Source organism: Physcomitrium patens, chromosome 17, assembly GCF_059467195.1.
Source record: "Physcomitrium patens ecotype Gransden chromosome 17, ASM5946719v1, whole genome shotgun sequence".
NCBI lineage: Eukaryota > Viridiplantae > Streptophyta > Bryopsida > Funariales > Funariaceae > Physcomitrium > Physcomitrium patens.
The window spans coordinates 10,202,184-10,225,471 of NC_143426.1; the positions used below are offsets into that span (position 1 = coordinate 10,202,184).

At 34.5% G+C, this 23,288-nt stretch overlaps 3 protein-coding genes across 18 annotated transcripts; 2 read left to right on the forward strand and 1 right to left on the reverse strand.

Annotated features, from left to right (window-relative positions):
* The first annotated feature begins 6,677 nt into the window (after window positions 1–6,677).
* On the forward strand, window positions 6,678–11,750 carry LOC112294014 (uncharacterized). Of its 2 annotated transcripts, XR_002973195.3 has the most exons (4): window positions 6,678–8,531; window positions 8,719–9,342; window positions 9,491–11,046; window positions 11,290–11,750. XR_002973195.3 is itself a non-coding variant. In XM_024544086.3 (3 exons), the coding sequence occupies exons 1-3, from the start codon at window positions 7,587–7,589 to the stop codon at window positions 10,748–10,750; spliced, it is 2,829 nt and encodes a 942-aa protein (XP_024399854.1). In that variant the 5' UTR covers window positions 6,678–7,586; the 3' UTR covers window positions 10,751–11,443. The 2 variants fall into 2 exon arrangements, 1 of the variants encoding a protein (XP_024399854.1); XM_024544086.3 differs by having other exon boundaries at window positions 9,491–11,443.
* A 3,970-nt stretch (window positions 11,751–15,720) lies between these two features.
* Window positions 15,721–20,277, reverse strand: LOC112294901 (uncharacterized). 3 transcript variants are annotated; one of them, XM_073540454.2, is made up of 9 exons: window positions 20,136–20,277; window positions 18,685–18,777; window positions 18,096–18,198; window positions 17,752–17,831; window positions 17,293–17,616; window positions 17,020–17,096; window positions 16,600–16,645; window positions 16,412–16,480; window positions 15,721–16,252 (listed from the first exon to the last, which is right to left on the reverse strand). In XM_073540454.2, the coding sequence occupies exons 2-9, from the start codon at window positions 18,733–18,735 to the stop codon at window positions 16,241–16,243; spliced, it is 762 nt and encodes a 253-aa protein (XP_073396555.1). In that variant the 5' UTR covers window positions 18,736–18,777; window positions 20,136–20,277; the 3' UTR covers window positions 15,721–16,240. The 3 variants fall into 3 exon arrangements, with proteins under 3 accessions (XP_073396555.1, XP_024401656.1, XP_024401657.1); XM_024545888.2 differs by lacking the exon at window positions 20,136–20,277 and adding an exon at window positions 18,919–19,060; XM_024545889.3 differs by lacking the exon at window positions 20,136–20,277 and having other exon boundaries at window positions 18,092–18,198.
* Window positions 18,837–20,467, forward strand: LOC112294902 (uncharacterized). Of its 13 annotated transcripts, none has more exons than XM_073540461.2 (4): window positions 18,837–18,963; window positions 19,419–19,467; window positions 19,656–19,817; window positions 20,034–20,467. In XM_073540461.2, exons 3-4 carry the CDS (start codon window positions 19,686–19,688, stop codon window positions 20,256–20,258), a joined length of 357 nt encoding a protein of 118 aa, XP_073396562.1. In that variant the 5' UTR covers window positions 18,837–18,963; window positions 19,419–19,467; window positions 19,656–19,685; the 3' UTR covers window positions 20,259–20,467. The 13 variants fall into 13 exon arrangements, with proteins under 13 accessions (XP_073396562.1, XP_024401659.1, XP_073396565.1 ...); XM_024545891.3 differs by lacking the exon at window positions 18,837–18,963 and adding an exon at window positions 18,991–19,127; XM_073540464.2 differs by lacking the exon at window positions 18,837–18,963 and adding an exon at window positions 18,991–19,127 and having other exon boundaries at window positions 19,668–19,817.
* Window positions 20,468–23,288: the final 2,821 nt, after the last annotated feature.

Genomic DNA, 23,288 nt, shown 5'->3' on the forward strand with positions numbered 1-23,288 from the left:
TAGATGGCTTTCAAGTGCATTCGTTGATATCATATTTTTGCTAATTTATGAGATGTTTAAACTTATTTTGGCATCACTTTGAGTCTACAACTTCTTTGACTTCAAATTCTTGATTATTGACTATTTTTATAAAAAAAAAGTGGTATTTATCTTCTTCTTAGAATATCCACTATCTTATATTGATCAAAGAAAGAACCATGGAATACAAGATAGATCGTTGTAAACTTAAATAAGTGTAATTTATAAGCAATTAGATTAACATATTTATAAATAAGAAATAGTCATAGCCTACAATAAAGTAATTTTTCATAAAGAAAAATAGACTTAATATAACAATATAGTAACCATACATTATTGCCAACATATAATTGATGTTGTTCTTTACAATGGATAATTGTATTAATCTTTTTTTATTCTTATGCTTCTTTTAATATGCCTTCATTATCACATATAGTTCTAATAAACAATTTGTCAAATCTTATGCTATAAGATTATCAAATTTTATAAAATTAAAGCATCTAGTTATGAATGATAACCATAATTAATATAAAAAAATAATTTTTAAGTTAAAGAATTTATTGTGATGTTATAAATAAACTTTTCCAATGGCAAAAGAATTATTTAATCATCTTAATGGTAGTTGATGGTATACCTCAAATATTGTTCCAAAACTTGATTGACTTGTTTTGTTTATTCAACAATTTAAGAATAAAAAATTAAAGATAGTTTCATATCTACTTTTAATAAATAAATTTTAAAAATAATAATAATAATTATGTTTTTTATCTAATATAATATCTTTTAACAATCCGTTATAATAATAAATATTATGAAGAAAAAGTTTAATTTTTTCTTCACATATAATAATTTTTGTATATATTACAAAATGTGTCATCTTGGTGAAACAATCTACTATCATAAATATAGAATCATATAAACATGAGATTAAAATAATTGTTATATAATCCATAAAAATAAAAAGCCATGGTTGTTTTAATATGGATAGTGGTTGAAAAAGTCATAAGATGGATGACAAGAGATTTTTGATCTTAAAAAAATATCACATAAGTGTGTAAAGTCTTTAATTGCCTTCTACATTTAAATCCACTAAAAATGTTTAGACATTAATTTCAAAGTTTGGTTGTATTTAAATTATTCTATAGTTGAAAAATCATAACAAGCTTAAAGAGCACATAAATATATTTCACTTTTTAGAACATATAAGCATTCATTATAATAAAAAAGATTGTTTTTGAATTCAAACTTATAAATAAAATAAGATTTAGAGGAATAATTTTTAATACTATGAATAAGATGAGCTAAGAACATACATAATTGAACTTGATTAAAAAAGATTAAAACAAAAAATGATGTTAATTTCATTGCTATAAGACAAAATTACTTTGGCTTCAAAAGAATCATTTATTATTGATAAAAAATTTTACCTTTTTCTTTTAGTGCAAGATAAATTCATCTAAAAATGATGCATGACAAACCTTAATATTTTCCTAGTTAATCAAATCCTAATAACAATATTTTCTTAGTTAAACAAATCTTAATTATTTTGAAATCAAATCTTAATAACAATATTTTACATCAAGCTTGGCAATTTTTTAAATACATGCTGACATAAAATACTCAAGATTCTTGTGATCTATATAAACAATTATTGGATAAGAGCATCTTTTAAATAATAGTGCTATTTTAAAATTAATCTATAATTACAAGTAATTATTTGTTATATATTTAATAATTTATTTCAATCATTAAAACTTTTCTTGAATAACTATCTATTAGATGAATTTTATTATTTGTTCCCATAAATGATAACATTATACATAAAATAAAGTCTAATTTATTTTTTTCTATAAAAAAAATATCTTAAAAAAATTGATGCAATAGAAAATTGACATTATTGTAAAATCTATCTTTAAAACAACCAATATTACTTCAATTTTTTTGTTCTACTAAATTTTATCTTTTTAAGTCAAATATATAATTAGAGGTATAATTTAAAAAATAATCTTAATAAAAATTTAATTGAAATTCATAAATTTTAAAAATATTGAAATTATTTTATTATTTTTGAAATCTTTTAATCAATAATAGTCCAAACTTTCTTAAGATCCATTATAAGATCATCATTTGAAATAATATATCTAAAATATTTAATTTAAATTGTATAATTTTATTTTTTATTTTTTTAACTTTACATGTAGTTATCCATCTTTAAATTTTTGTAACCCACAAAAAATACAAAATTCATGCTTTTATTTGTTTTTAGAGTAATTTAAAATATTGTCTAGATAATAGACATTAAAATCATCTAAATTTTTTTAAAAATATCATTTACTAGATGTTGAAAAATAATTGGTACATTTGTGAATTCAAAAGGTATGACATTATATTTAAAATATTTATATTTAATTTAAAATATTTTTTAAAAATTAAATAATATGTTATATATTTTTCATTAATCTATTTAGATATAGATTTTTTTTTTATTCAATTGATCAAAAAGTCTTATAGAGGACACCTATTCTTCATGGTGATTTTATTGAGCCTTAATATTCCACATACATCTATAAGGATTTGTTTTTTTTCTTCACAGATAAGTTAAGAACTTATACTAGAGATTTTAAATTGCATATGAAGTTTTTTGCTAAGTTTTTATTAATATATTCCTTAAATATAGCCAACTTATTTTGTGATACTCTATAAATTGGTCAAAATAGTAATTGAGCTCTCTTTTGAAGATTAATTAAGTAATTATAAGAATGATACTTTGAAAGAATATCTACATTCTTCATTTTAAAGACGTCTATAAAACCTTTACATTGGCTCAAAATATTATTTGAAGTCTTTCTATCATAAAAAATGGATGTGGTATAAAATTTCTTACATAAAAATTCTTACATCTATTAATAAGAATTTGATTGTACTAGATTTATGAATATTTTTTTAATAATAAAATTCTAAATTATACTAATAAAAAATAAAAAATTCAAGAAATTTTATCTATTTTAAGATTTTATTTTTATAGCCACAATAAACTTAAATTGACTAGGTTGAAAAGAGATCTAATAACATTAAATATTACTAAGCTATTATGACCTTTATTTGTTACATCTATAGAAAAAAAATTATAAATAACATCTTTAGAAAGAACAAATAACTTTTTATAACTTCTACATGCATATGTTCTTATTCTATTTTTTATATTAAAAAATTTTCTTATTGTTTAACAAATTTTTTGTTTATAGAATAAGTTAAAGCTCTTGAATCTTATAATACAAAGGCATTGTACATTTTTAGTTATAAACAAACATCTTTTGTAAAGCAAGGTGATTTAAAAAAAGAATATAATCTTTACTTGGTATTTTACAAGACTCCAATCACACAATGTCTATTATAGTTAGACAAATTTCTTTCTTAACGCATTATTTTTTTTAGAAACCATGATCCTCACGTTGTAATTGCATTGTTTTTTGGATAATACTAAACAATGTCTTTAAGTTCTCTATGGTCCAAACATAATCCTTCGTAACAATATTGAGTCTTTTTTTTTCTTAGTAAGATATTTAAAATAACAAGTTATCATGACAACTCATAAGTGTTTCATACTTGAAAACATATGAATTAAAACTATAATAGCTTTTGCCAAAGACAAAAAGACTAAAGATTCTTGAAATAAGACTAAAAACAAGAAAGATAATGATAAAAATAAAAAATGAAAATCACACTCTTGCCTCTATATATATTATCTACCTAAGAACTACATGACAATGTTTTATATTACCTCCAACACATGTCCAACTTACGAAATATTTGTCTTACTTATAAGACAAGTTTCTTATATATATACCACATGGCCGACTTATTCCTTAAGTGGCCAACATATACAACATGTAGCAAACTTGTTGGCCAAATTTTCAATCACCTATAGACATGTATAAAGTCAAATATTCATCTATAAAGCTTATAAGAAGCTTGTCCATAAGATATTTTATAATTTATTTACTTTTACTTATTTATAAATATTTTTTTTATTCAGATAATTATGAATGTTGATTATATCTATAATAAAATCCTAAATTTTATATACTTTTATAATATTTATTATTTAATATTATGAATAATCTACTATATAAGTAATTGATAAATGTGTTATAGTTTTGAAGATTTAAAATTAAGATCCTATCATATATAGTAATATGTGTATTTATAGTTGATATTACTCAAGTTTTTTTTAATTAATAATTTAAATAGTTTATAGAACATAAAAAGCTTTTAATATCTTAGGATATTAATAAATGGATAAACTTTGTATTATATTAAACAAACTTAGAACTACCTTCAAGTAGAATCAATCTTTTAAATCTAAAACATCCTTCATTTTACCAATATAAATATGACTATAGTCACTATTTTAGAAATTATTATCTATATAAAAATTATAATTTTTTAAATAGATTGTTTCAATATTAAACATTTATTATTTGTATGCTATGTTACAACTGAATAAGATAAAAAATTTTAAATCCATTCTAATTTGTGAATAGAATAGATTTCTATGAGGAATCTACAAAACACCCTCTTTTTATACTAGTTCACCAAGTGTCATGCCTTATTTATAAATATTTGGTCTACATATCTTCTTATTTCAAATAGATAAGACATGATAAGTTTTAAGCTTGTATCTAAGATAGATGGCTTTGTGGATAAGTGAACCTTATAGAATTTCATCCAATTCAAAAATTTGGATTTGTCTACTTCCTTTATTATCACCAAGAACCATCTGTCCACAAATAAATGATGAGTGAAGGTGAAATACTTTGACTTAATATGTATATATAAATAAGTATAACCTAAGTGTAAAATAAAATAAATTGTTAGCACCTAGAATCAAACTGGAGACTTCATGTACCATAGCCTACTGCTTTTACTTACCTTGACGATTTAAACTACTTGTATGAGAAAGGGTCCACACATCTGCTAGCTCCCAATGAAGCAAAAGCTAAGCTAGGGGACCCTCTGCTTCATGACCTTTTAAATGATCATACACAATGTGACACCCACCCATGCATGCGAAGCCCTATCCTTCGATGCCTCAAGCGTGTGTGCATGTACAATCCGATCCTTCTGGTGTGTCCACTCCGCGATCAACGTAATGCTCCTCCCTGCCGCATTGTTACTCGCTCCCCACCAATGTGTTCAGTAATAGTAACTGAAGCTCTTGATGAGGGACATGGGTCCCCATTAACTTCGTGCAACTGCTGCTCTCACCCCCTGGTTTAGATCGTCAATCACTGCACCGTCCTCGGAGACCAGCCGAATGTTTCAGCTCTACAATCAGCTGTTACCTCCTTGCCTTTCTTCTCTGTTGATGTTCCAGGATTAGTGCGATACCACAACAAAGAGTGTACAAGTGGATGCCAATGCAGCCCGAGAAGTCGTGTCGTGGCAGTGCCAGTTGGAGCAGGCGATGGCAGTGGGCATGTATCTCTCAGGTTATGCCGGCAACTGCAAGCGAAATCACGTGATGACTCTAGACAACGACATTCTATATACTCCGTTTTTTACGTTGTTACATTGCTGACTATAAACTGAAATATTCGGCGCAATTATTATCGTGACTGCTAAGGCATCCTGCGCAGACGAGTGGGGCGTCAGATTAGTTGAAGGTATGGACCTACCACAAGGGGATTCACACCATGGAGCTTGCAGGATGGCCTACAAGTCCTTTCTTGTGCGAGAACTCTGGCGCTGGTGACACAGTTAGATTGTATCATCTGTAGGTCTTTCTGATGTATCTTATGTAGATATAAACAAACAAATGGAAAGGTACTGTGTCAGCAAGCTCGGCTGATTAGTAAATTGTTTTTTATTTGGTGCCGCCCGTCACTACAGTACATGGCTAGTGTATACCAATCCGATCCGGTCTGAGAAAATTCCGTCATTGTCGAATTTTTGTGATCATGGTGTAGACAACAGTTTCAATTCCTTGTTTAATCATATGTCATATTTGGCGAATGAAGATTACATAAGACTTGGCCGGCCTCATATGAATGATTGCGACCAAACCCATGGCTTTGAATCCACATTTTGAAACAAATTGTATATACAAACACATTAATGTAGATTACTAATTATTATTATTTTCAAAATAGGTCTTACTGCGTAACAAGTTTTTTGAAGATGACAATGATAATTAATACATTCATTCGCTTGAATACGTAATCTGGTGCCCTCAATAGAATTAAAGCAAACAAGAAAAGGTACAACCAGAGCACTTAGACAGCCGCGAAGCTCCAGAGGAGATTTAGAGCAAGTGGGGTCGATTTGACACCAAAGCTACCCAGGTTTGCCGTCAAGAGCCACTCCTTGTTGCGAATCCAACACATGTGGACACCATCAAAAAGTAAGAGCAAACCCAATTCTTCGATATCGTTGGTTAGAAATCTTGAAATATACTGTAGATGAGTCCAACCCTGAGTCTCGAAATGCGAACCTCAACCATTCTAACCAGACACTTACATTCATAACTCCCATGCATGCATCCTTGTCGGTGTCGACAATGCTGCCTGAATTCGGATCAGATACAATGCACTCTAACACCACTGTACTGTCGCAACAATTGCCTTGTTCATTCCAGCTCAAAATGTGGCACAGCAGTAGTCTTCACGTCGACTGTGACACTGGCAACTTTCACAACGTCAGCTTTAATCACAAATAATGGATTCCTTGCACGGAGCGCAGATTCGCACAATCGAGGGTTTTACGAGCTCGCAGACGAACATGATCTGTGGGGTCGCAGGGTTCTTTAGGGTTCCGTAAATCCACAGACGGTCACTCTACAACTATAATGCAGCAGCTTATTTTACGGTCGGAAATCTTGCGATGCCCACCTCTCCAAATAGTGTAACTGGCCGTAAATCAGTCAAACCTAAACCTATAGAAGTAAGTTGCCATGTGGCTTTTCGGGACAGATTCATCCCCTCAGAGTTCGATCCTACCTATAGCAGAGACAGAATAGAGCCTTTCTAACCGTCTCCGGTGGGACCGCTGAAAAATTGACGCTACTGTTGGACGCCGGAAACGACTGCTGATAGATTATAGCTGCGAGAGGTTGGTGGTAAGTGGCCATATGGGGCTGCACGTGACATCGCACGCATGACGGAGGGCGTGACTCAATGACACTTGACACATGCCTGCGGGCCCAAGTGCAAGTGGACAACTCGTCTACCACGCAGTCACTACATCCGAGCTCTGGTCCCTGAGCTTTAGTTTCTCTCTTACGCTGCTGATTGCGGCCGTACATCAGTAGGAGGAGCGCCACGGTTGTGAAGCTTGTGCTGGAGTGTACATTCGCCTTCTGATGACCTCGTGGCAGCGTTCGGACGAAGCGAGCTAGGCTTCGGAGAGTATTTTGGCGGTGATGTCCTAGGACCTAGCTGGGGAGACAATTAGGATGGGTAGATTGATGAGTTTGATGTCACCAGCGTTCAGCAACTGGTTTGTTTTGTAGCCATTTTGTTTTTGAAACTTTATGTTTTTGAAAAAAGAATATAATATTGGTAGCGACAATGAGGACGAGGGGATGGTCATCATGGTGGAGTTCCAACATGGCGGTGATCGGCTGGATGCTTCTTGTGTCGCGGATGGTGTTGCAGTTTGCTGAAGCGCATAGTGATTGTGGTCCGGTGGAGTTTTTCGTTCCGCGCCATGACAGAGAGATACGAGACGATTATGTGGTGAAAGTGACGTACAGAAATGGGTTGGTTGGAGGTAACCTAACGGAAGAGAGTAAAGAGACGAGCGAGTTTTTACAATGCTGTTGGTCTGCTGTGCTTGATTCAGCGATCCAGAGTGTCGAGGATTTGGGAGTTGGAACACGGCGGAGTCGCAGCTTGAACTGCAGCATCTTGTCTCCTTATCCCGGTATAGATACTATTGACTCCAGTGGCGCTACTTCGTCACCAGATTTTTGTCTGCGCTCTAATTTTTCGCTCAATACCAGCTACATTGTGGGAAATTCTGGACGTGAACATGAGAAGGGCTTTGGATGCGACTTGAAGGCGGAGGCTGTGCTTTCTTTGTCTTTGTACCTGAAGTGGTTTTGGCTGGTCCCCTTGTCTGATATGGGAAGCGCGAACAGACCACCCTTTTTGGCGTCAGTGCAAACCCGAGGAGAATGCTCGAGTGTTCCTTGTAGGCTGACCATTAGCAAAAGATCCCGGTCAAGTGTGCCGGAAGTCTCGAGCATGAAATTTTCGCCACGGTATTTGGGAACAGTGGAGTGGTTTGGCGCCTTGTCGAATAAGAAGCATGTGCTACTGTCACAGGAGTATGAAGCTGCTCTAAGTCTCCAGACAGAAATAATGCGCTCAGTTGAATCCGCTCGCATTCGAACCCTCCAGAGCAATTCCAGCACAAAGATATTCTACTTTTCATTGTCCACATTGAGCCCAATGTTGAGCATCGAAACCCCTGGAGAAGGCGCATTTCATTTGGGACGTCGATCATTGCTGGTAAGCAGCCACCGGCCTGAGTTTACTGCTCACGTTATTAAGCGTTTTGTTGGTTGATATAATTATCATGCTATTGCCCTTGATTGCTGTTTCTGTCTTTCTTTCTTTTTTATTAAGCATTATCAATTTGGTTTCATAGAAGCGCCTTTTGTTTGAGCTCGGCTCTAACCAATCAAGGCTATGGCAGGCTAGAGTCGTCAAAAGAGCCGATTCTATTACTCAATGGAGCGTTTTCGTCATAGGGACACTTCTCACTTTATCTGGAATATCTATGTTAGCAATACTGTGTGCGGGAAAAAAGGAACATGAATCTCCAGCTGAATTCTTAGACACAGTTCCTATTCTTCCTCCTCGCTACTCGTTCACCAAATTACAGAGAGCTACAAGAAATTTCTCTCGAAAGCTAGGGGATGGCGCGTTTGGATCCGTCTACGAAGGTACACTACAGAACGGTATCCGCGTGGCTGTGAAGATGCTCGAGAAGACTTCCGTGCAGGGAGAGAAGCAGTTCAGAGCCGAGGTTGCGTCCATGGGTGCGATACGGCACCTCAATCTCGTTAGATTACATGGATTTTGCTCCGAAGGCACTCACCGCCTGCTAGTGTATGAGTTCATGCCGAACGGCAGCCTGGATAGTTGGCTCTTCGGCAAAAAACAGGGTGGAAAGTTGCTGGATTGGGCGCAACGTCTTAACATTGCCGTTGGGACCGCGAGAGCCTTGGCATACTTGCATGAAGAGTGCAGCGATCACATTATTCACTTAGATGTCAAACCAGAGAACATTCTGCTTGATCATCAGTTCTGCCCCAAGGTAAGCGATCGACGCCACACAAGTTACAATGGACTGGAAATCAGGCGTTCAATTGTTTAAGTGAAGATTTTGCGCTCGGTGTAGGACTTTCAAAGAAATTCACCTAATCGCTAAGCTGTACTAAGTTCCTCTGTCGGCTTTGTTGCAGTTGTCGGATTTTGGACTCGCGAAGTTGATGGATAGAGAGCAGAGTAGGGTGGTGACAAGCATGCGCGGCACACCTGGATACCTAGCCCCGGAATGGTTACTCCCCCACGCTGCTGTGACTGCCAAGACGGACGTGTACAGTTTCGGAATGGTGCTCTTGGAGCTCCTAAGTGGACGCGAGAACACGAACTTCTCTCTAGGCAAGGATCAGTGGTACTTTCCAGCGTGGGCTTTTAAGCTCATGGGCGAGGGTCGCACAATGGAGCTCCTCGATAATCGGCTGCACGTCGAGGAGGTGGAGTACTTCCATAAACAAGATGCTGTGCGTGCTATTCACGTCGCGCTGCTATGCATCCAAGATGATCCCGAAGCACGTCCCCCCATGAGCCGCGTTTTGCACATGCTGCAAGGTCACGTTGAACCAGAGCCTTTGAATGTTCGTCAAGCCTCAATCCAACCTCCGCGTCGTCTTATGACAGCCTTCGCTGCTAGTGAATGCGTTGCGAATCCTGAAAACAAAAACTCTGACAAGAACGACAAGCTTAACAGCCAGAAAAACCCGATTTCCAACGATCAGCAACTCAAACTTTCGAACGATCATCAACTCAAACACAACAACTGTATCAGCGATCCAGCAACAGACATGCGCAACGACCACTACCCGCAACGGAATGACATGAATTTGCCAATTCACCAACCTGCAGTGCCTGCCATCGTGCAGTCATCCTTGCCAGGCGTCGCCGAATCTCCAAGACTCACGACCATGGATGCTCCTCCCAAACTTTCACCAAAGATGCCAGCCATTATGACACCACAGATACCACCACAGCAGGACTTAGAAAACATGGAAGAGGACAAGGATTCTTTCATGCTTGACTCGGACCTTCCAGCAGCTACGCAACAGGCGAGCCTGTACCGGAGCATCAAAGGCGAAAGACTGGCTGGAGCGAACACACTGGGCTCGAACCCCAAGTGCATCCCACCGTGGCCCGTGAAGGGGGACGTGATCCTCCTCCGTGGGCCACAAGGAGACTTCCATGGCGTAGTGAGGGATGTGAGAACGCAAACGAAGTTGATGCGGTTGGGGATCCTGCACCGCCTCAGTTCTGAGGCAAGGTGGAGTGTTCGAGAGGAAGAAACCATTTGGAGGCATTGGAATGAATCCATTCGGACGCTCGACTTCTGGACAGCCATTCGCTGGGCCACCATTCCGGGACGTGGGGTTGAGAAATTCCCCATCGAGTGGCAGCAGACCAGATAAAAGTGTCGGCGGGCATTTTTGTTTCTGATTAGTCGGAGAGTTTGTTTGTAATGAGATGCTTTGCCTTTCAGAGACTTGGCCAAGGACTCTGAACTCCAAGTTTGAGACGTCAAGGGTACAAGTCTGATGATCTACTCAGTTTCTTTCATCGTCCACTTGGGGGTATGGAACAGTGAGGGCGTTTCTTCGAAGCAGCTACCATAGATTGACAACAATGACGAAGACCCCATTTTATCTGTTCCGGCAATGCAAGCTATCTCTTGGTTCGACCATCTGCCTCGGAGGTCCTTTTATGAGTAGGCAGCTGCACCTTGACTGTATAGTTACTAGTGTACTTTGCGAAATACATTAAGCCTATTTTGGCTTTGGTTAGTCCTACACTTCTACTTCTCGAGTGTTTGTATCTTTGGCCGTTTTACATTGCTAAGGATTGAAAGGTCATCGACCGAGGGTCTGCTTGCAGATGGACGGCTAGTTCTGGTGGTCTTTCAATCGTGGTGGCTATCTTCAACGTGGGTTGTGTCATCTTTTTTTCACAGGGCATGAAAACATGTTTTGATCCAGTTGAGTGATGATTTACCAGCATTGTAGACCGGATTGACGACACCGAACTTGAGAGATGCCCTCAGACTAGGTCAATCCTGCACTGTGCTGGAGAACGTTTTGATATAAAGATGAATCTTTCGGAGGAAACAGCCTTGTGTGCAAATTCACGAAGATGAAGTTGCCTGGTCTTGCTTGAAAATACGTTTGAGCGCTACAGGAAGATCTGGGCAGCAGATTATTGCCATGCAAAAGTGTGGAAGCGTGTTCTTCATTACTGTGCACTAACACTCAGTGTAGCAATGTGACAATTAGGAACTTAGTGTCTCCTGAATAATGTGTAGGGGAGACTGTTTGATTGCGTGAGAGATTTGATGGTACCTAGTTTACTGCCTCAATTGTACCCAGTTAATTGTAATCTGCGTGCATTACATTTCGGTGCGAGAACTTCTAACTTTGCTTCGCTCGAATAATTTGGCAAATTTGGGCTGCTGAACTCACAACGCACCGGTTTATCAGGTCTTAAGCACAAGCCACACAAATCACTGATACACACATATATACATATATATACAAACACACACAGAGACAGATGCATGGCTATATATATATATATATATACGTATGTGCGTCCATTTCATGCTCAACACCAGCAAGGGTTAATTCTAACATGGTCCTCCAGGATGGTTTTCGAGTCAAGAGTCGAGGCAAAACAACAAAAAACAGAAAAAATTTAAAAAAACGTAGAAAAAGGAGAAGAGACAGGGTAGAGAAAAGAAAATATGATACTTTAATTATAAACTTGTATTGTAATACGCTTTGATTTCGTGTGCATGCGTGTATGTATGTGCATAGTAAGTTATGTTTGAAGATTATATTTAAAAATATGACTTGAATTCTTTGTCAATGAAAATTTTAAATCAACCTTGAGTTTTTTTCTTTTTCTTTTTTTGAACTGTACACAATCCAAATAAGTAAACTTCGAATTGAAAAAGTAAAGAAATAAAGAATAAAGAATTGAAAGATTGGTAATATTTTAATTTGTAAAAAAATAAAAAAATAGAGCCATAGCTTGATAATTATTACTATTATTGCTATGTTTCCAGAAATTAGAATATATGTATATATGCAAGATATTGTTTTTTATGAATTTGATTAAATTAAAAAGTAAAAGAATACATAAGAAACTTCCTGTACTAAGTTTCTGTAAAACCAACAAATTCATTTTTGAGGTTGTAGTAAAATGCACCAACATAGATATAATAATTTATTTAAAAAAACAAAGAAGTAAATAAATATTTATTTTAAAACATGAAAAAATAACCAAATAGCTATTTCAAAGTACAAAAATTATCATAAGCCTTGAGATAAATAAAACTCTAAAAGCACTTGTCAGATTTTTTTAATACTTATAAAATTTTAAAAACTAAAATATTTTTATTTGTAATTTTAGTAACTTGATATACAAGAGATTTAGTAATTTTTTTATAGATTCTTAAAGAGACTTACAGTCTAAAATTTTCTAAAAGAATTTTAAATTTTAAAAATCTATCAGAGTTTAAAACATTGTAGAATAACTTCAAACAATCTATCATAATATAAAAAAGATGTAAAAAAACTAAAAATTTATACCTATTACACAATAATTATTTTTAGTTTTGAATATTTAAAATACTTTCTGAATACTGAAAAAAATTAAAATTAAAAACCTTATATAAATTTTTATTATTTTAAAATATTTTAATAACCATAAATGTTTTATATGTATATATATATATATATATATATATATATATTCTTATTAACAAATAGTAATGATTTAAAAAATTTATATTATTAAAATTTATAAAACTAAACATAAAGATATGTTTTCTATTCTTAAGTTTTGAAGTATAATTATTACAAAAAGAGTTTTAAAAAAATTAAGAATTTATTGTTGTGAATAATATATAAAATAAAATGTGAATTGAATAAAAAGTTATGTAATTTACGGGAAGGAACTGTCCTTTATATTCAATGAATATTGTACCAAAAATATTTTAAAAAACAACTTTGTATGATCTAAATTATTTGATTAATAATGATATTAACTATAATAAAATAATCAGCTACAAGAATATAAATAAACTTACAAAAGAAAAGAATAGAGATAACATTATTGTTTTCTCTAATTATACTACTTTAAAAGAAATTCATGTAAAATCGTTTTAAGGATTGCTACGCTTACAGAATAAATATAAAACTTATAAAAAAAATTAATAACAACTGATTAGATTTAAAATAACAGTTAAAATAAATTTTATTGTCACATGGTGTATCTAAAGACACTTGTAGATCCAACCCTCATCTAAGGAGTTTTTGTAATGGTTTACAGGACAGCTAGTATCAATAAATTCTACTTCTACTTGCTTGTAGATATATATATATATATATATATATATATATTAAACTGAATAACATAAATATTTGTGATATATTTATAAAAAAAAAATCTCAATATTTTATTTAATATAAAATCGAAGTGAGAAAGGTTAAAACTAATACAATTTATGCATCCAAAAAAAAATTAATACTTATTTCCCATGGAATTTTTGATATTCCAAATAAATAAATAAAACTTAATTTATGCATAATAATATAACATATTATGGATTTTTAATGCTTATATTTTGAAATATTTTATTAATCTAATAAAGGTTTAAAAGATAAATCAATATATATATATATATATATATATATATATAGTGTAAAAATTGCATAAAACAGAGTGCTATTTTATTTTGAAACTTTTATTTTTAAAAATTAAGTTGTGCACATCTTAAAAAAATTCATTTTTTTGACATATTTAATTATGATATTATTACTTTAAAATAGTATAAACATATATATATATATATATATATATATATATATATAACACAACAGCTAAAAAAACTCAAAATATCATTTATACAATTTTAATTGAAGGTTTTATAAATGTTTCAATAGTTGGTATTTTAAAAAAATTTAAATTCAAAAAGAAATGTTTGATCAAAACATATTCAACTTAAAAAAATTTATGAGCTGAATTATTTATTGGGTGAAAATTTTCATGAAATTTTAAAATTGAAGAGAATAATTTTAATATTGGAATCTTTTGTTAAAATAATAGTAAGAACTTGGCTTTTCAATGGAACAACTCTAAAAATATAACTTATTTGGTTTAACAGTAGTGTTTAATATTTACTCAACAGAGGATTTTTCATTGAAATGCACCCAAAAATATATTAGTATCTAAAATCAAAATTGAAACAATTATGAATGTGGATTGCATATGTATATAATCAAAATAAAATAATAATAGTGAAAAACAAATTAGGTGTGAAGCATGGATGGATAACAATTCATATCCATCTATTTTTTTTTATTTGTTTGGAAAATCACTATACAAGTTAAGCCAATAAAAGCAACAATCCATTTGCTTCAAGTTTTATTTTTGTACAAAAAAGAATGAATGTACATCAGTGTTTCATGTCTCAACTAAAACAGTATTCCATTACTATTAATTAAAATTACACAGAATGCCCATAATGGAAGCCAATAGCCATGCATATCAATAATCAAAGCCAGAATGGGGTTTGAACATTACCTTGTAAGACCTGTAAACTTCACCCCACATATTTGTTTATTCATCTTGGTTGTAATCAAAGCAAGAGGGTTCAGCAAATTTAACTACTTCTCTAGTGCTTGCTGCAGAACTTGACAGGAATATCACACCTTCATTGCTTCAGATGTCATGTGTAAGTCTGTTTCTTCAATGCTGCATGGATCTAATGGTTGGAGATGTGATGTGCAGTCTAAGTCTATTACTTATTGTCATCAAGTCTTGTACACATTCCAGATCAATAAGGTAATCAACCCATTGTCAACCACCACCCATTTCTAACACATAGAGTGTGCTATTTTGATTTCCATTATATAGGGCGACTAGATCTGACATCCATTGAATAAAATTCATTGTATTCATAATGGGCAGAACTGAGGTCGTACTGCTGAACTTTTGTACATCTCTTGCTGTCGAACGTAAGTGTCGTTTGGTTGATCCTTGTATCAGATGTTGGATCCAGAACTCGCTCTGATGAGTCAAGCTTGAAGCTCTATCTGACGTGATAACATGCGGTGGATCATGTTTCTAGATGGGTCACATGCAAACCCACCAGATGCTCCAACAGGTGACGAATTCCCGTGAGCTACCGACATCGAGCTCACAGGGAAATATTGCCTTTCTCTGATTTGTTAACGAGTGGTTGAGGATTTCACGCAGCGTGTAGGATTGTAAGTCGAGAGAAGGTTGAGCATTTTGCAGATTCCTTTCGCAGTGCCATCCAGTTTGACGTATGTTTTACAGAATGCTGTACAATGTTTATCATTCCATTATCAATACCATATGCATGTTAATGTATTCGCTTGTATGTTTAGAGGTGTTTGATAATCAACATTTGAAGCAGTCCGGAGGGAGCCGCAAATTTATGGTGCTATCAAAAACAACTGGACCAGACTAGTCACCAGCTTCACGATTAGGACCAGATAAGTCTAAGTCTTGCAGAGAATCTCATAGAAGACCTCTGGAAGACCTCTTGTCTGGAATTATAGAAAGACAACTTATCAAGCAGATATAACCTAATGTTGACAAATGATTCGTTTGCGGAACGTTTTCAAACATTTCACATTTCACATGAAACGACTCCAGAGGCGGGTCAAATACTCTAACACTGAACTAATGGCATTTCTGTGCTACACACATCGACTCGAACTCATTCGCAAGTTAGACCGGGTGGAGGCAAACACCACTTAGCTTGAGGAATTGGCAAATAGGCTTCCAACTTGTTGATGGATTCAGCTTATCCAACGACAAGCTGATCCAACTACAAAGAGGCACAGTTTAGATGCGCCTATCATCTGCTAGCATCAATTGCCATCCTGCACAAGAACAATAGTACGAAGCTCGGTATGTAACTTGGAATTTTCAAATTGGTGGTCCTATTCTTCGATTAAGCATATATAAATGTAGGTGTTTTGTGATTGAAAAGATGGTATTGACTCATGTGGCAAGCAGCTTACAAAAATCGAGAGATTTACCTCTAAGATGGACTTCGCATCAGGATCAAAAGTCTTGCAAAGAATTTCATAGGACTTGGCAGCTCCAATCTGGCAAGGACAACACCATCATCAGTTTACACACCAAAATTCAGCTATTATACGCATACTTAGTGCCGTACAGGGTTGAGTCTGCAGAACCAGTTCATATGTTGGACTAAGGAGCATACCAGTGTATTCGCCCATCTCGATGGTGAAATTGCTGCAATCTTGAATCTACAAAACAAACGGAGGTCGAATTCATAAGGATCCTTGCAAAAACACTGAAAAATTACTCGACAATGAAATCTTTCCTTCGGATGAAGAAATATTAATTGTCCAAGTCAGACTCATCTACGCAATTAAAATATCCTACCTACAAGCTCAATTCAAGAGAAGCTAACATTTTCTATGTGGTTCTTTACTCCTCTAATGTAAACAGGTGTACTGGATGGCTTTAAAACTCTACACAGCCCGCAGGTTTAAAATGTTTGAACGATTTGTCCCAAGTCCCATTTAGAACTACAATTTTCCCACTTGAATTTTGAAAACCTCAGATGCAATTTTTTAAACTTTGCCGAATTTGATGGAGTAAGACGATTTCGCTTCACCTTAATTTCCCAGTGTAGAAAGCCAAAGCCCGAACGTTCCTTTTTTGCAAGGTCAGGAGCATTGCTTTCATACCGTTCTGCACACAGCAAAAAATAGGAGGCATTCTAGCAATCAAATAGCAACAAGGCAGCTGGTTCTACTTATGGACGCTCCGGTCTTCGCATCCAAAAAGGTATGCAGAATTAACAAGTTTATGAAGCTATGGTCTTAAATGAGAGAAATAACTAAAAACTTGATGAAAGGTTAGACCTACAGAGGGTTAGACAGCCAACCTTGCGGGCAATCAACTCAAGAAACTGCATCAAAAACTTGCCAAGCCCCTTCCCTTGCACAGCTTGTTCCACTTGGATTTCATACACGTATAATGCTGGGACTTCATGTTCCACAACAAATCTGTAGTGAACAAATGCTACAATAGGATCACCTTCACCTTTCCATAACAAATTATTACTCCGATCCGTAGGCAGAATTTCAGTGGAGTTACTACACGGCTGTTTGACGAAAATGTAGCGTGCATCTGGCGATACCATTTCACGACGCTTGTTCTTCTCCTCCGCAGGCCATTCTTCAGGACCATATGGCTCCTCCATATTTACCTGCTCTGCGCAAAAAAGGTCGTTCCCATCAGAGATTAGCGAGCACTATGAGAGTTCCTGTGCGGCAGAGAACAAGAAAATGAAACCAGAATCAATTGATTGACTGTTTCTCAAGGCTTACGGACGAAGTGTAACCTTTAGCAGAGTCTGAACGTATTGCTTCACTGGAGGGGACAAAGAATCACCGCGTCCTGCCTCCATGATCAAATTCAAGCCTACGAGATAACACGAAATGAGGTGCAATCATCCAGAGATTTGTATTTAGGGTTAAAGAGATCACTTGTTTTCAAGACGAAGTTGATATCACACAAGTTTGCATTCAACACGTTCTCATGTTCTATGCTATCAACTGATTGAACTAAGCTTTTTAAAAAAACTGCAGCAGAAAAGGAAAGGCATCAAAAATGCAGAGAAGACCATGGAAGTGTCAGTTGAAAGCTTGGAACGCCAAAAACAGCCGGAATAAGCGGCTCACCTACCATTCCTTTCGTATTTGAGAAAAGAGGGAAACTCCTCGATGGGAGCTGCTTTGGCGTTTGCAACTCTCACGAATTCATCAATGCTCTGCTTCTTAGCTAGCTCCTGATAGTAACACAATCACATAAAACCCGGTTTTCAATTTCATAAGATGATATGGGGGATTGTTACTCCCATTCTTAATCCCAGTCCAGCAAATGCGCAAAAAGGTCATTGAGGACAAGAAGTTAGCAACTGGAAGCCGTCGCTTGAACACCAAAATTCTGATGAGGTTTTCAATCGACTGTCACGCGAACGAATTCCGCGATAGAAAAGAGTTTGTATTTCAACTAAATTACGGGACCCAGCATCAGAATGGTTATTGACTACTCAACAATACAGTAGAAATGAACTTAACAACGCGGCGTGTCGATCATCTCAAACCCTCCAGAATAATGGTGCGAGATTACACCAGTGTCGATCATCGCAAACCCTCCAGAATAATGGTGCGGGATTACACCATACCGGTCCCAATCGATTTCATCACAAGGAAAGATGCTCAATCACAGTTCACAAAAATCAACAGGGCGCAAGGTTTGAAAGTAAGAGAACCTCTTTCCGCTTGAGCTTTTTCTCTTTGCTGGACTGCTTCTTACGATCCATGGGTCTTCAATCACAAGTCTATCGTCCTCTTTCCGATGGATTCTACCGGAAACATACGTATCGAAGTTAGAATCAGCAGTGAGAACATGCAATGGAACTAACAATAGAACAGCGTCAGTACAAACGCAATCGATTTGCAGGATCCCAAGGTCAAAGATCACTGAAGCCACAATCGAACGTTACCGAAAGACACTCGGTTCTACGATTTCTTCTAATGAAGGCTCCAAGGTGAGTTATTCCGCAGAAACGAATGCTTCTGGATGAAGTTCACGAAAGCCCAATTCAAGCCCTAATATAACCCTTTGTGGAGCCCGTTCTCGATAAGAATTAGTCGTCCTCAATCCCATGGATCGCTCACTTCTTGGCCATGCACTCGGTCCCTAATCACACAAGTAAATAGGATAAGCCTGCTTCGTTGCATGATAGAATCCAACTTTCTGACGTTTCCTTGGTATTCACGTAGAAATGCTTCAACCTACTGAAATGTGTCCCGGTTAGGATTTGAGAAATTCAATACACTAGAGCCGAAGTATGTGGTTTTCTTTTAGTCTTTTTTTGTTTTGCATACACAACTGTTCCCATTTGAGGTATATTAAATCCCCCATGAATTCTATGAGTATTCTAATACCATTCAAATTGTCACTCAGCCTGGTGTGTGTTGTAATGCCATTGCATGTTTCCAGAACAGAATCACTCTGAGTCCGGCACCGGCCAAGAGCAGACTTCGAGGAGGTATTTCATTCATATTTTGTTATTTTCTGGCAACCACCTTGCCACAGGAGTTATCTATGAAATTGTGTGTGGATCACATACGTGTCATCGAATTGCACTGCTTTTGATTAGTCTTGCGTTGAACAATTGTCTACAGTTGAAGGGTGAAAACGTTTTCACCGAAAATAAAACTGCAATTTCTATTGTAGAATTGTGACCAGAAAGGCGAGTACAGAGCTATGGGGACGTTGTTGCGGCAGTTGCAATCCAGGGTGGCCACGGTAACGGAAGTGGTGACCAAGTACAACAAACAAATGTTGGAAAAAAACAAGCATTACATTGCCGACAATCCCACCCCTGAGAAATGTCAGGCGAGGCCCTAACATCAACTCTTTTGAGCGTCAAGCACACTATTCAATTTCATCCTCCACCACTGTAATGCGCGGTTTTCTTCAGAAAATCCACACAACTGTGTATAATCGATCTCAACTATTTGATTTGCAACTGCAGGCAATCAAGGAATAGGAGATTTGTTGCTCGTTGGGTTCAAAAATCACCCATAACCTTTCTCGTCGTCTTGATGACAGGAACTGTCCAAGAAACTGTTCTTTACGCAGCTGGCTAGCTTCCCTGTTCGCTACCAAGCGATGTTAAAAGAAATCGACCATCTGAAGGTTAAGCTCACTCACCGGAACGATCTCGAACTGGAAGATGTGGGCATAAGCGTCCTCTTCGCGTTGGAATGCTATGGGTGGTTTTGCGTGGGCGAAATCATTGGGCGTGGGGGCACCATTGTGGGTTACAAAGTGTGATCCAAGTTCAGTAACAAAGTTCACCGAGCTTCCCCTCTCCACTGTCACTGTCGATTCTCACTCTGTTGCAGAGGTACCCAAAACTTAGGGTTGATCTAAAACTTTCTCTCTAATGGACTCTTACCCATGTTGCAACATCAAAAGACATGGAACCATAAGAGTATGTCAACTGTTATATATTGGTGGACTTACAAAGGAAGCTTACTGGTGATGATGTCCAACGTCGTGTGAGAACTGCACTGAGACAGAGCCTGCCTTCTAGAAGGTGATGCTGCTGTTAGTAATAATGGACGTCTCACTCTCGGTTTACAAGCCAGCCAGAGGTACAGGTAAGTGAAAAACAACTCTGTCTGTAAGTTGTGAATGTGCTCCTCCAATGTTGACTCACACTTGCAGGCAATCTCTACAACGGTTATGTGATGTTGTTATGCTGCTGTAGATCCAGAATACTTCTTCACAACCTCTCATTCCAGCCCTTCCTCAAATCTCCCACCTGCAACAGATCAAATCAGGGATGTGTTTCAGATTATGTCAAATCAAATCTAGTCTACAAGTCAGTTCGTGGATTAGAATAAGTAACTATTCGCTTCAAGGAACACTGTATTTACTTGAGCAGTGTGGATTACCCAGCTTGGCAGATTGACACGCTCCTTGGAGAGTTAAGATTGCGTCCATTGCTCCGGTTTCAATACGCCAACATAGTGGTGCCATGACTGGACATTAGGGGTTTTATTTGTGCTTTGGCCCACTTGTGCAATCTCTTTATTGATCACCTAATTTTAACAAGAGGTTTCAAGTAAGGTACAAACCAAGTTCTTCATTGTTGTGCTGGTGAGAAAGAAGGGAACAACTTTGAACCTCATTCTTGAGTTTTAATCAGTTGTCTCAATTCCTTTGAACATCACTTAACTTGTCTCTAGTTTAGTACAATGCTAGTGTTTCTTGTTGAGGATTTTACAAACCATTAACTTGTCTCTAGTTTGGTACAATGCTAGTGTTTCTTGTTGAGGATTTTACAAACCATTAACTTGTCTCTAGTTTCGTACAATGCTAGTGTTTCTTGTTGAGGATTATACAAACCATTAGCATGTTTTGAAGAGAACTTCAAATTGAAAAGTTTGGTTTTTTGTAACTTTTTCATAACTTTTTTTATTCTCTATGTTGGTGTAGGTAGTTGTAGATAAATAACAACCCAAATACAAGTTTATACAAGAAGAATAAATCAATCAAATACAACAAAAAGTTATCAAACACTTCATCAATACATCAAAGATAATTAGAACCAATATAGAAAGGCATTATCAAAGTAGTATATAAACTATGTGAAGATCAACTAATTGTAGTACAAAGACAATAGCAAGTCATAGTTATACTAAAGAATAATAATATTTAAATAAAGTGATATTTTGTGATCTAATAAAAAATAAAAATAAAAAATAAATTATTAGATTATAAATATGTATGCTTTGAAAAGGTTACAAAATGAATCAATATAGAATGACAAGTGTTTTGAAAAGTATATATTACTTTTAAAAAAAATGAAAGTAGTAAGTCATTACCAAATGTATTTTTAAAAAATAAAATAACACTATAATTATTTATAAATCTTATTTTTGAAAAAAGATAATAGAAGATTTTAATTTAAATAAGTCATATGTATATTATTTATTTTTTGTAAGTAGAAATGTAATCGTTAATCAAGTCATCTTTTTTACTTTGAAGTATTTGCCATTAATATAGAGAGCTTTAATATAAGTACTACGAAATAGTATCTTTTTATGTATTACTTCTTCTAATATAAAAAAAAACATAGGATACATAGTTGTGTTTGTAGATACAAAAATAAGATTTTTTAAAAGAAAATATGATGTTTTGGTACTAAAGTACATGACTAAGTTTCTTTTTTATAGCAACTAAATGTAGAAAATTGGTTCAATATTACATGATTATTTTTTTCCAACCAATAAGAATTTATTAACCAAATAAGAAGTTTTTGATGTTTATAGATAAAAATAGAAAAGCTTTGAATTTGTAAGATTGCTTTTCATTCATAATACTCACAAGAAGATTATCTAAGATTTTAAAATTTATAACCTTATAGAATTTAATAATGCCACATATTTTTAAAAATAGTAGAGAATCTATATTAAAAAAAGATTGTATTTAAATCTTCTATTTAATCTCTTGTACTTTATACAATAAAGATATATATTTGCTAGACAACATTTAGAGATCTACATTTAAAACATTTATACAATTTGACAAAGCCAAAGATTATTTTATCTCAATATAGAATAGAATAATGATTTACTTATAAACATCTTTTAATATCTTTTTTCAACCATCTCAAATTAGTTTTGAATTTTTTTGAAAAAAATGACTATTTAAATCTAATATTGAAGTTTAATTAACTTTATTTCTATTTTAAACCATAAATATATAAAAATAAATATATGCTATCATGTATAAATTTTTACATAGAATATCATTACTAAATTATATATATATCTATATATATTAAATCTAATTTAGTACATGTTGATGATAAATGAATTTACATATAAAAGTTAAGACTAGAAAGGAAAATTTAAGGCCATATAAATTTCATCTCTGTAACATAACTTTGAAGTATTAATAAATGATTCATCTAATGGATTTTTTAAAAAACTTAATGAATTAATTTAATTTTAAATAAAAATCTTTTAATTAACTAATTTTTATTGAAATTATAACAAAATAGAAGAATTTATTTTCTACTAATTATATTTATGTCTTTAAGCTTAGGAAGTGGTGAGCATTTATTCATTTATTCTATCATTAAATCAACTTCTTGGTCTTATATCTTTATTCAATCTCTAATAACAAGTGTTTGATAAGAGGTTACTATACTATTGTAAACATATTATTTAAGTTTAATTTTATGTACATAGAACAACCATTTGGAGCATGAGGCTTAGATAAATGCCTACGTTTCTTATTTTAAAACCATTAAAAATAAGCTTACAATGCCTAGACAGAGAAACAACTTTT

Coding starts and splice junctions, on each gene's coding strand:
- LOC112294014 (XM_024544086.3), top strand. CDS start 7,587: ATGAGGACGAGGGGATGGTCATCATGGTGGAGTTCCAACATGGCGGTG. Junction 8,532..8,718: donor TGGGACGTCGATCATTGCTG/GTAAGCAGCCAC, acceptor AGGCTATGGCAG/GCTAGAGTCGTCAAAAGAGC. Junction 9,343..9,490: donor ATCATCAGTTCTGCCCCAAG/GTAAGCGATCGA, acceptor GCTTTGTTGCAG/TTGTCGGATTTTGGACTCGC.
- LOC112294901 (XM_073540454.2), bottom strand. CDS start 18,735: ATGGATCGTAAGAAGCAGTCCAGCAAAGAGAAAAAGCTCAAGCGGAAA. Junction 18,199..18,684: donor AAAAGCTCAAGCGGAAAGAG/GTTCTCTTACTT, acceptor TGTTACTATCAG/GAGCTAGCTAAGAAGCAGAG. Junction 16,646..17,019: donor TTCTACACTGGGAAATTAAG/GTGAAGCGAAAT, acceptor TTTGTTTTGTAG/ATTCAAGATTGCAGCAATTT.
- LOC112294902 (XM_073540461.2), top strand. CDS start 19,686: ATGGGGACGTTGTTGCGGCAGTTGCAATCCAGGGTGGCCACGGTAACG. Junction 19,818..20,033: donor CCACCCCTGAGAAATGTCAG/GCGAGGCCCTAA, acceptor TCTTGATGACAG/GAACTGTCCAAGAAACTGTT.